Source organism: Pogonomyrmex barbatus, unplaced genomic scaffold (assembly GCF_055798465.1).
Source record: "Pogonomyrmex barbatus isolate J1 unplaced genomic scaffold, ASM5579846v1 scaffold15, whole genome shotgun sequence".
Lineage (NCBI taxonomy): Eukaryota > Metazoa > Arthropoda > Insecta > Hymenoptera > Formicidae > Pogonomyrmex > Pogonomyrmex barbatus.
The window spans coordinates 6,282,398-6,295,115 of record NW_028297111.1 but is presented as its reverse complement, the minus strand read 5'-3'; the positions used below and the strand labels follow the sequence as shown (position 1 = coordinate 6,295,115).

Below are 12,718 nucleotides of genomic sequence, written 5' to 3'. Positions count from 1 at the left end.
TTAACTATGATACGACACATTCGCGCTCCATTTGCTTCCATTTAACAGTCTATTTGATTTAATTTATCCCCTCGAAGCGAAACCTCGAACGCTCAGATTCCTAAATAATAATAAACTAATAGAATCGCAACCTGATAGTTCTTGATTTTCTCATCCAATTTCTTCAAGGTTTCCTGTATGGTGTTGAGCGTCTTATCGCTTGTTTTGTCTTCATTCATCTCGTTGTCATTGTACGTTGCCACAGTATCGGTCTGTGTTCTGAGTTCTTCGAATCTCTTCAGTATTTCCCGGACGCTCAGTTTACTCCCGTCTGCGTTTTCCTCCGTGATAGTCTCCATCGTCGCCATTTTACGTTCGCCATTAGTTCGCACGATAACCTGCTCGCCGTCATAGAACTCCTGAATTAGATTATCGTTTGTCCTTGGTTCCTCATCCTTTGGCTTTTGCTGAATCGACCTCTTTTCCCAAGTATTCTTCAAGGCTGTCGTATTCTTGGAATTTCTCAACTCACAGCCTTCCTCGATTCTGAGCTGCTCGATGGTCGGCTGGCGATCGTTCGCTCGTGCGATTGGATGAAGGAAAGTCTTCTGGTCCAACCTGGATACATCTATCCTAGGAATGTTTTCGTATTCAAACTTCTGCTGACCGAAGGGGGGTTCCTTTCTGAAAAGTTCCGAGCCTTGTCTGACATTCCTATTTACATCTAGATGTTCAGTATCCAGCTTCTTCTTCTCTTTGCTATTGTCTTTCGCGAAAAATTTGATGAAGCTGTTTCTCTTTGCCTTGGATTGTCTATCCGCGTGAGATGCTTGTTCTAGAAACGCTCCGGAATCGTCGGTATGCCCGTATTCGTCGCTGCTTAATTCCGACTCTGAAGACTTCATCAGAAGACTGTCGGGAGAGTTCGTCTTGCGGTCCTCATCGGAGAGGTTCCTCATTTCATGCCTACCTATGAAATGACCTTTCTTCCGATAAGGCAATTTTGAATCTTGAATCTCATAGGGCTTCCAATAACCTTCGTCTAGACGACTGAAAGGACTTTCAGGGGTCAATCTGCGTTCCTTCGTATCTTTCCGAGGATCCGATATATCCTTCCGAGCAAAATCACCGGATTCGAATTTGCGCAGAAATTCGGAACGACGCACGATTCTTTGAACGTTGCTGAAAGCCTTCGGCTCAAATTTGTGAAATTCATTCTCCGAGGACTCGGAATAATCAGTGAACTGATTTAAAATATCCGGACGGTGTCCCTGCCGACGTCTCAATGTCGTCGGCAATTCAGCCCAGTTGCTGAGGAGTCTCCTGGAAAACACTCCTTCGGTATCGGACACTTCTCTCTCCATGACACAGTTAGAACGTAGACCTTTAACGGAAGGCATATGTTGACATCCAGAAAATGTTTGCAATTACTGTGACTATTCGTGTGTGTGTGTGTGTGTGTGTGTGTGTGTGTGTGTGTGTGTGTGTGTGTGTGTGTGTGTCGTTTGACGGACAAATTCCGTATACGGAGCTCTTCTAACTCCGAACAATCGTAATTTCACTCGGATCTTCCAGAGGATGTAGATCACGGATGAAGGACCGTCCGTGGAACATCGTGAGAAAACGTCCGGAAGAAGACTCTCGTGGGATCCGACCGAACAATGCGTACTTTTAATTATAATTACCTCGCATCAGACTCTCCCTTACGCCAGGACGGGCGAGAAAGCTTTCATGCTTTCTTTCAGGATCATTGCATCGATCATGTCGTTTGAATCTTTTTTTTTTAACGGAGGTCTGTTCGCAAAATGTCTCGAAAATTTCAACTATGGGCAAATATCGATGGTCTTCAGATTTCAAAGAATCTCGGATAGTAACAAAGTAATGGACTTTTACCGATGAATGTTCATCTTGCGATGGTTGTTAGAATTTAACCTGAAAAGAAGAAACAACAGACGATCGATCGTAATCTCGCTTACGCAAGTTAGTAATCCGGCCCTTTCGACCTCCTACTCGCGCAAGATCGTTAGCGATCGTGCGATCGCCGTCGTATTCCGTTTATCATTACACATCACCATTTTTACACGGAGCGTGAAAGGCAGAAGTCTCATTTGCAAGAGAATACTTGCCGCTGATTAACTATACATTCATAGCTGTGCATTAACGATTGGCAATCATTATCATTACGTTAACCTTGTCGGTAACTGGGAAATACAGCTGCGCGACGCCAAGTCGAAAGTCTCTCAACGAGCGGCACAATCATCAAGTCATTTTCCACTGTATGAGAGTTAATGTAGCTTAAATTCTTAATGTTTATCCATCTTGTAAAGTCATGTACTGCGAACGGAAGACATATTTCCTTTCGATATCTTCTTTCTATCAATAAGTTGCACTTCCGCTAAGTTTCTTTACAATTATCAGCTCAGACGTAGAGAAAAGACGTCTCTCTCTCTCTAGCTTCGTTTCAATTCGTGGCAATTCAACTCTTTTTTAGCTAAAGTTGCGCGTCGCATAGAACAGAAAGACACACGGTTCCCTTAACACATTTCTACATTTCTCTTCGAATTAGCGGATATTCTTCCTCGGACAATTAGCTTCGGAAGTCTAAAAATATACCACTGTTATTCGCCGGCCGTCACGTTTCGTAGCGAGATCGGAGTCACTTCTTCGGGCAAATTTGAATCGGGCAAGTTACCCTCCAGGTAGGTCCGAGTTTCGGCCCCCTTTGAGAATTTCTGCCGTGTGATAAGCGCATACGAATACGCGAGCGTGGCGGCACGCTACACCTAGACGGCACGGCGGCAGTCGATGAACTGAGGAGCCGCGGCTTCCGATTCCAAGGTACCTGGCTGGCTGTATTCTGCTAGCCGATGCCCCTTCGGAAGACGGATATCTGGGTCGGGCCCCACTACGTTTCCCCCCCCCCCCCCGTGGTATGCGTGGCGCATACGCTAAGCGATGGAAAATCATGCTGCGCCGCCTCTTACCGGAGAGGCAACCTCTTTATACCGCTCGATCGGAAATTTGTTCGATCGGAACGAGTACGTTTCCGATTGTCGAGCGAGATACGCGCCGAGAAGAGCGTTTGCTCTGTCCGCCGGGGCTGTCCTCCTCGATTAAATGCCAGGACACCCGCAGACCACTCGCAGATAAAGTCGTCGAGTGGTCAAAAAAAAAAAATATCTATCTAAATGCGGCGATCCTTTTGCTTCTCGTTGGCGGAGCGAAATTTAAAAAAAAAAAAAAATACTGATAAAGTGAAAACACTCGCAGATACACATCCCAGATTCTCCGTGCCTGTTATTATCTTCCTTTCTCGGGACTTTTTAATATTCAACGATATCGAGCGTTTTTGAGCGATTCTCAATATTACTAAGTTCGTTTAAACTTCGGCGCTTTTGGAGTTTTATGTTCTTTCGCGATAAGTTCTTTATTAATAATTCCAGAAACGCTAGCATGTTTCTCTTCTGAAGAATAATTCAAAGTTTAAGTAAGTAAAAAAAAAATCTCCACGGATAGAAAGAAATCCTTTGTATAGCGTCTGTAGCAGAGCGATTCCACGCGACGACAATGCGCGTCGCGAGCATGGCAATGAAATAGAAATCGGAACCGGAAGAGGGAGGAAAGAGATAGCTCGGAAGCGATAGCTCATTACACGAGATTATTATGATTTGCGCCTCGATGAGATCCGTCGCAAAATCTTCGATCCCACGCCTACCAGTGCGCGATACGCGCGGTTTCAGTTTTTCCCGTCTATTTAAAGAGCAAGACCGGGGTTTTTGAAGTCCCGCGAAAACGGCTTTCGGAGTTCACACGGTTGTACGGTCGATGCACCTGCCGCTAACGGAAACGACCGATTATCCTTAGGGCCCTTAAAATCCAGTCGCCCTTAGTCCTTAAGTACGTGACTCAACGAGCATCCAGTGCTTCCTAATGCTTCAAATATTTTCGTTGTAATTCTTTTCATGATTCTTTTATGATAAATAACACGTAAACATGCCGATTCAATTTAATCCTTTCATGTAATGTACAAATAAATAAATTTTGTAAATAAAATAATAGAATTAGATTTATAAGTTAAATTCAAAATTTTGTAAATTTTGTAAATTTTCTATTTATTTTATAAACCTCCATTTTCTGACTCTCTATAATGCCATGTAATTTTGAATTCACTTATCCAAATATCTATATTTTTTAGTCTTATTTCTTTTTACTATAATTTTAACACTTTTTACTGTTGTATCATTCCTTGATAACAAGATAGTCTGATTTTTATAATGAAAAGAAATCAAGAATATTATATCAGAAGTCTGATTTTTATAATAAAATATTTATAAAGTAATATAAAAAAATATTAAAAAATTGAAAATTATAATTATTAGTCTATATTACTTAATCAACGAGTAATTACTAGTTACATGTTACGTAAAATTTTTTTCAAGTGCGAAATAAAAAGAATTTGAATTATAAAAAATTAGAGAATTAAAAAGAAGTCTTGTCCGGATAATGGTCTCTTCTATCGTTCTACGAAAGTGATTACATTTTTATTTCACGTGATTTCAAAGAAAGCTTCAATTTTCGGGAACTTTCATTCATGTCGAGAAACTCAAACCGATTTCCGTCTTGGAGAAACGGCACTTTCTCACTCTGTGTTCTTTTTACCGCCCGTATCTGCGGAGCGACATTTTTCTTGCGCCGAGAGGCGAAAGATATTTTCCGTGATCCGGATTGTGTCGCGAGATCTGTTTCTTTTTTTTTTCTCCTTCGTGCGGAATTAGAGAGAGAGAGAGAGAGACCGGTTGAACGACAGCGAACGCGGGAAAACACTTTCCGATCTTACGTTTTCTATTTTACGTGCTCTTTTGTTCCGCAATTCTAGCCGCCGAGATGTCACGTGGCGAATGCACGGAATGCGCGCGAGGCAATGAAATTGAAATTATTGTCCTCCACTTTGCGCGCTTGCAACACGATGCCTATTACTTTAATGAAAGGTGTTCCTTGGGTTCGAGACATTTCATTGGATAATCGACTCGGTAAAGATGATGCACGAGTATATTGAACTTTAATCCGTAGGATTTCTCCATCTTGTACGAAATACTTTTAATTTAATCATTCTCTGTTATATAAAGATTTTTATATTTTTCCAATAAAACAAATTAAAAGAGTGTACTAAGACTTAATCGTATAATAAAGTGCGACTAAAGGTTATCTTCGAAGATTACGTCTGTTAATGTTATATGTAATGTAAATAATTATTAATTTTGAAAAATATTATTTCGAAAAATTGTATGTTATGTTAATTAAACGGAAATTAATTTCTTAGCGAATAAAAAAATCAACGTTTTCTTCAACAAGTTTTGATTAAATTTATAGACTTACATGTCAATTATATATTTAATACGGAATAATGACATAACGGAACGTTTATCTCGCAAAATGGCGTATGTAAGACCGGAAAAATATATTACGAAACATGCTTTTTATATATTATAGTTGCAGTCGCTTTTCTAATAGGCTTCAAAAGAAGAACTTGTCAATCGTATAAAAACTCGTACAAGATATTTTGAAATTTTTATACTTTTGCTTGCTAAAGAATGCAAATTGATTTAAGAACTAAGGGCGCGAAGGAGATTTGGGGCAACGCGGCAGAAAGAAATAATGAGCACCGTTTCGCATTAGCAATTCAAATCACTTCCGGTGTCCGAGTTGGCGTGAGGCGAGCCAACTTGCCGCCTCCAGTAAATACGAGTTGCTTGAACTCGGAATCACTCGAAAGAAATCCGAGTATCTGCTCTCCTTTTTTTACTGCTATTTATTTCTGTCATGTTCGTAAGTAAAAGAAATACAGAAAGTTGTAGCGGCTATGCTATTTAACAATTAAGAAATTATTAGCCGGTCCAACTTTTTCTCGCAAAATTAAAAACTATTTTTATCGTATATTTGCTTACTTGTAAAATATTATATATATATATAAAATCTCATATTTAATACTCTTCATTTTATGTGAAAACTGTACTAATTAAAATTAAAGAGAGATATTAAAGTATAATGAAATATCATTTCTTTGTAATGTAAAGGCTCTTCTGAAGAAATGCATTGGACAATAGAACTATGTGACTAATTAAAACTGACTTTCTACGACTGCTGTTTGGCTTGCTCGTTGCGCGACATTTTCATGAATACTTGAATCACGTATTTTTATAAACGATTCGCCGCATTTCTCCGTTTCGATCCTTTGACACCATTCCGTATCTTTGATTATAAACGCCGCGAAAGAACATTCGCTCATCTTCTAACGTTGCACGCACTTGCGCGATTACGTGGCTCGTTTCTTTTTACCGTTATGTAATCCATAATGGAATTCGAAATTGCGCACATACCTTGGTAAAGGTCGTTTAATCGTACAATTATCTAAAAAAAATACCTCAATCGGATTTTGATGCGGCAAGAAATTATTCGATTGTCAATGACACAACGTGAAAGTGAGATAGCATTGGAAACTCGATGTAAAAGAATTGCGAATACGAACCCGTACATTTCTAAGCTATCTCACTTATGATTGACATATTACAGGTTTGATTTTTAATATCGAAACACAATCGCACGACATGTGCGACATTATAACAAATCGCTAATGAGCATTAAATTAACACGCATCGAAAATTTGATTATTCGACAATTATTTCTCATGCGTCTTCTACTTTCTCCTTCTCCGAAAGAATATATGTGTTTGCGAAATTGAGAAGCGAAATCTTATTAAAATATATTGGCATATATATATATATATATATACATATATCGAAGAATCTGAGTAGCAAAAGAATCTTTAGCAAGAGAATTTTCTTTGCATTCAGCCATCTCCTATTCATACTATCCGTCACGCTGAACGACCGTTTCTCGAATCGCGTGCGGCGACGATGCATGCAGGTGTATCTGGTGAACAGACATAGCGCGTGTTATAAGAAATACGATCTCTCCGTTTGCACAGGACGAGTCTCCCTCCTTCCTCCTCTTTCTCCCGCGCTCTCTCATTCGCGTGAAAAACCATTCCGCATCTCGCGGTCTTAATGATTCACCGAGAACGGAGACTCGATCCGAAGATATCTAGAGATATGGATATATTACTTTTTAGCGCGATTATCTACACACTTGAATCGTATCAAAAGACGAAAGAGCAAGAAGAATCGTTTGAAAAATTGAAAAATCTTTCTTTTTTTTTTTTTTTTTTTTTTTATTAAAAGTTATGGCGATGGCGAAGAATATTCTATCGGCAGTAGAAAAGCCGGTTCGCGGGAAATTCCCGACGGCGGCATTCTCGCGAGATGTCGACATCAAGTACTAACTTCGATCGATCGATGAAGAAGCGAAAAAGAATAGAAGTATCGAACACGGTCGTCGGTGATGGATCGCTGATGCTGACGTTTCTCCGATGGCGGAAAAAGAATAAAAAGAGATCGAGAAGGAGGCATTAGCCAGCATATATGACCGCTCACTGGAAACGCAATTTACACTAGGCGTTGCCCGTAGCTGCCTCGTTAGCCAAGTTGCGTGGTGTACATGATGTGTGCCGTTATCGTTTCCGCGGTCGACCATCGCTAATTGGTCGTGGACGAATGCGCGCGGTTTTCGCGTATCCGCAGAAAAGACAAGGCCGCACTCACCAGTCTGATGTATCTACCGATCATCTCCGCCAACTGCGGAGCACGGTTCGTGTGTAGAGGTAGCCGAACACCCGACGCGATCTGTAGTACACACACACCGGACCTGGACGAATTCACAGAGACGATGTCCTCCAGTGGCAGGGTCTCCAGAATGATCAGGTCGCCACTCAGCGTGCGTTTGATCAATCGAAGTCCATGATGCGACACCGCCACATGTTGTGTCTCGGGGTGTTGGGGACCAATCTGCGGCAAGGGTTCAATTAAAGGTTATCGAAAATAATGATAAAATAATTAATTAAACAGTTTTTTTTCTTCAGTCGATATTTCCCAGACAAAAAAACAAGAAAACAATGTTTTTGTCTATTAGTCTAGATATTAAGGAAATGCGTAAACTTACCGATACGGGAAATATCCGAGCAAAGTATAATGGCCATTGCTTCGCCATGTCCACGATGTTCTTCTTGATCGTAATCTTATGCTGCGTGCTCTGAAGATTATCCAATGTGACGCCATAATTGTCTAGCATCTTTAACATGTTTTGCCGATCCTCCTTGGTAATTCTTATACTAGAGGTTGCCAGCACATCGTAGGCTACCTGGCAGAACACCAGATGCAACGCCAATGGACTGTTCAGAGTTTCGTTGGGTGCGAAAACCTCTTTTTTAACTCTTAGAGTCCATGTAACTCTGTTATAGGTGAAATGCGCGTTGGAAGTCTGCGGGTAGAGTTTAGTATTCACCACCTCCTGGACTTTTTCAATCTCCGGCTTGTCCGCTGGTGGTAATACTGGCTTGAGGAACTCCGGCCACTCCTCGATCTCGATTCGCTCCATCTTGTCGGTACGGTGGGTCGAAGCTACGCTTGAACGCCTGTCCACCTCGCGATCTAGCTTGTTGAAGCTTTGCCGCGCGACAGTGAAAGAGTCCCTTGTGTTCGGGATCACGCCAAAGTCACGTGGTGATGGCATCCCGAAGCTGTCCCGGGATTTGGGTGAGACATCTCGCGTTATACCGAAGGGATCGCGCTTCCCAGTCGATCCATCGAACGCGTACTTGGAGTCGAAGAGCTCGGAGCTAAGATCGCGGCGTGAATCAAAATCAGAATTGCGATCGCGCGCCGAACTCGCCAGATCAGTACTGTCTTTGCCATAGAAGTCTTTGGATTTGGCATCCTGCACGCGAGCCTTATCAAAGTCGTTCCTGTAATCGTGGCCATCGCGTAAATGCTGCTGTGAGGCGAAGATATCACGGCTCTGGCTAAACATCTGATTCTTCGGGAAATGATCATAGGCTTCGGAATCCGGAGATGTGCGGAAAGAGTCGCGAGTTTTTGGTTCGATCGGTGCTGGCGGTGATCGTGGCCGAGGTACGCCGGATTGACTGGAAAGAAGCAAATCATTCACTAATTTTGTTATTTAATGGAATGTAATGTGACAAAATCTTTAAAAAAACATTTCTCAAAAAGGGAGATTAATTTATAATATATGATTAAAATTGATCAGGGGAAAAGATATAATTTTGATTTTGAGTTGCTATATTTCAAGTGTTGAAAGGTAAAAACAATTATTCTTGAATTTATACAAATCTAAAAAAATAAAAAAAAGATATTATTAGAGATTAAAGATTTTATCTTGCCGAGAAATACATACATTTCTGTTTGAAAATCTTTTTATACTTTTTTAATTTACTCTGATTTTTCCAAAATTTAACGAATCTTATTTTGATTAATCTCCGATAATACCTTAATTTGCATAGTTTTACCTGTTACTATAAACACTGCCACCTCTTGGACTGGGAGGCTGTGGCGGTGTGACGGGCGGTGGAGGCGGTACAGGTCGTTCCATTCTTTCGATCTGTGTTCTTACTACCTGAGCTTGCGTCATCATATCGGTCGTGCCCTTGGAAGTGACGCTTTGAGTGTCATCTACAGTGGAAGCGTAATCATCCCATCTGCCACCTTAAAATTTGATTTTTTTCAAGTAGTTAAGCATATATTTCTATCCTTAATTCTGATATGCTTAACTCTTAATGCACGAAGAAAAATCTGATTACCCAGTTGTTGCTCCAGCAAAAGTTTTCTATTATCTTCTAATCGCTTAATTTTCCCATCTTCTCGCGGAAGAGCAGGTTTTTCAGCCGTTTTCGTAGATCTTACGCTATGATTTGCGGTTACCTTTTCTAATCTCTGTCTCATCTCCGAGCTGAGCTTCAACTTTCCTATACTTCCTGGCGATGGTCTTTGCGCGCCCACTTCTAAAGCTGACCTGTGAAAAAATCCGACAGCTTGTATTGTCGTATATGTTTAAAATACAGTATAAATACAGAACAAATAATATAATGTCAATTATACTTTGACTTCTTCTTTTTCTTCTCCCCTTCTTCTTTGTATCCATTCTCGTGTTTCGCCGTAGTCGCTGACGGATGCATAACTAAAGACCGATCTTCGTTGCTGACAATATTTTCAATTTCGAATTCTTCCCATTCAACGCCACCTTCTGTCGTAACTTCGCTCTCACCTTGGTCGTACTCCTGATACTGCGGCGTTAACTTGCGTTGCTGTTGTTGCTGGCGCATCTTGAATTCTATAAAACTATCCTGTCCTTGAGTCTCATTCGAGTCGCTGGGCGGTGGCCATCTAAAATAAAAAACACGAAAATATAGAGAATTAGTTGCTTGAATTAATAATATATCACTAATTTGTTTAACTTTGGATTTACCTCCACTTTCCGATGCGCACTGTCTTTGCCCTGCCGTACGGGTCGAGAAACGGTCTGGATTCGGAAGGATCGTGAGACTCCAAAGGCGGCGGCATCGGCGGCGGTGGTGGAACACCTTTGTTATTGTTGGAACTTGAAGGATTGCTGTCCACGCTACTCTTTCTATTTTTCAGCTCACTGAGCACATTGGTGAAGTTGCTCTGTATGTTATTCTTATTTAGATTAGGCCTTTTCACTTCCGCCTGCGTTGATGACGCTTTCCTATCTGTCACCTTCCGATCCATACTGAGTTTTCGCGCGTAATCGACGCTCGTCTTTCTAATGGCTTCGGAATTCTTTCTAGATGGACTCTGGGACCGATGAATTTGAGCCTTCACTGTCATTGTTTCTTGACGCTGATTCATTGGCGTCGATGTGGACAGCACGGATGTTTCTCGTTTTTCGGTTGACCATAATTCGCCATCCTCGGGTTCTCTGAATGAGACCTAATCGAAAATAGATTTGATGTAGGTTTCTTGGTTGGGAAAATTATATACAGCGATGAGATTCACACGATGATTGATTCAAGAGATAGGAAAACTTATTCGGAAGAAAGCCATAATGATTCGGTGAATAAAATATTATCCGATCAGGATTGGTCCTAATTCCGAATATCTTCCTTGGTTTCTGCTAGACGATATGTACACGATATTTCCGTAGCCGTTGGAAAGCCATAAGATAAAGCGTAGGTTAGTTAAAATCAGTAGATACCTTGGAGTAGCGTCCGATAGAATCATTGGGACCCATATGGGCACCGTTTGGGGGGGCTGAGGGATCAAGATTCATGCTTGAGGGGCCGGGTAACGCCGTGCTCTGGAAACACACACCCCATGCCGCGACGCGGCTCAGAAACCCAGATAGGATCGCCCAGAATGACGACACTTCCGTTAAGAGTTAGCTTTTATTTAAGCGCGTGTATCGTCGCCGGTTTTGGTTACCGATGATGAATTATCAAATTAATTATGATAGTTAAGTGATCATGAAACGTGATTATCAGAGCCGCGACGACAGCGGTGAATCTCTCGCGATTGTGCTTGATCACATGCAACGCTTGCCTGTGATCTATTTATTGTGATTCAATGCTCAAGTCTGATTATTTCAATCAGACTTTTATCTGTTCAAACAAAAAAATATTCAAAAAAAAATATTCAAAATATTTGAAAAATTACGTGTTTGGAAGATCAAAACTCTTTTCATTATTATTACGTATTATTTAATTTGACTTGAATCGCAATAAAGAGATCGATCCGTTAATTATTCTGTTAAATCATATAAACCTTGAATATTAGACTTTCTGTACACTTTTTATTTTTTCTATCTGCTATAATTTCTTACCGGTTGCTGTGCCGAATTTTGTGGACTCTGAACCAGCAATTGTTGCAAAGCTTGATTTTGTGCCAACAGCTGCTGCTGTATTTGAATATTTTGCGCCATCGCACTCTGCAGGAAGGCACGCTGGAGATTTTGTTGATATGCCATCATGTCGTTGTTCTGACCGGGTGGCGAACTCGGATATTGTGGTAAGCTAAGTCCCTGCATGCTGTAAATCGGGATGGGCATGAAATTCGCGCCCATGCTCATGCTGGTATTTTGCGCGGATGGAACTTGCTGAGGAGGACTGAACATAGGCATCATCATAGGTGGTGACATCATGCTCTGTGCGATAGGACTGAAGTTGAAGGCCGCATTCTGATTAGGAATGTCCATATTGCCACCTCCTTTGATCTTTTTTGACAGTTCATCCGCACTAATATCCGCGTTTTTATTTTCCACCATCATCCATTCGACGAAATCATCAACCGTGGCTAATTTGTTGGTTTGATTATCGAGTTTTAGCAAATTTTTGAGAACCATTTGATCGCCAGATGGTCCGATATCGTATGATCCTTTTATCGAGGCGGCCAAACTGCGAGCGTCTGATAATTCGTCGAGATTACCATCCAGTACGGGCATAAAGAGCTCATCTAGGAATTGGTCCACATCGGAAGCTTGGCTGGGTACCCTCACGCGTCGCACGTGCGATGCCAAAGAAGGTGCCTCGCTGGTGTCAGACATGGCAGACGATTTTACTCCGTATTCACTTTTCTCGATATAAGCGCGACTAGACTGGCTTCCTGGCAGCGCGCGTTTGCCTGAAAACGTGAGAGGAATAATCGATAAAACGCGATCGATAAAACGGAAAAAACAGAGTTGCATAATTGCCAACTTTCTCTGCGATAGACATTCTTGAAGTAAAATACATCTTACGCAAGAGTGAATTAAATAACGAGAATAAAGGACAAATTTGTTGTTGGCTTCGTGACGTATTGAAATTTGAACTACTAGT

General features: G+C 41.2%; 1 protein-coding gene across 3 annotated transcripts in view; it reads right to left on the bottom strand.

Annotated features, from left to right (window-relative positions):
• The window catches only part of LOC105429930 (Myosin 10A), a 44,756-nt gene that overhangs the window by 9,127 nt on the left and 22,911 nt on the right, over positions 1-12,718 (bottom strand). For 2 of the 3 annotated variants that reach the window (XM_011643189.3, XM_089073369.1), the window contains exons 20-27: positions 11,728-12,524; positions 11,104-11,205; positions 10,354-10,838; positions 9,987-10,271; positions 9,689-9,900; positions 9,398-9,593; positions 8,035-9,016; positions 7,638-7,880 (exon numbers count right to left, since the gene is read on the bottom strand). In XM_011643189.3, the coding sequence (XP_011641491.2) occupies positions 7,638-7,880; positions 8,035-9,016; positions 9,398-9,593; positions 9,689-9,900; positions 9,987-10,271; positions 10,354-10,838; positions 11,104-11,205; positions 11,728-12,524 (3,302 nt within the window). The remainder of the gene's footprint in view (positions 1-7,637; positions 7,881-8,034; positions 9,017-9,397; positions 9,594-9,688; positions 9,901-9,986; positions 10,272-10,353; positions 10,839-11,103; positions 11,206-11,727; positions 12,525-12,718) is intronic. The other variant, XM_011643190.3, reaches the window with a different exon arrangement.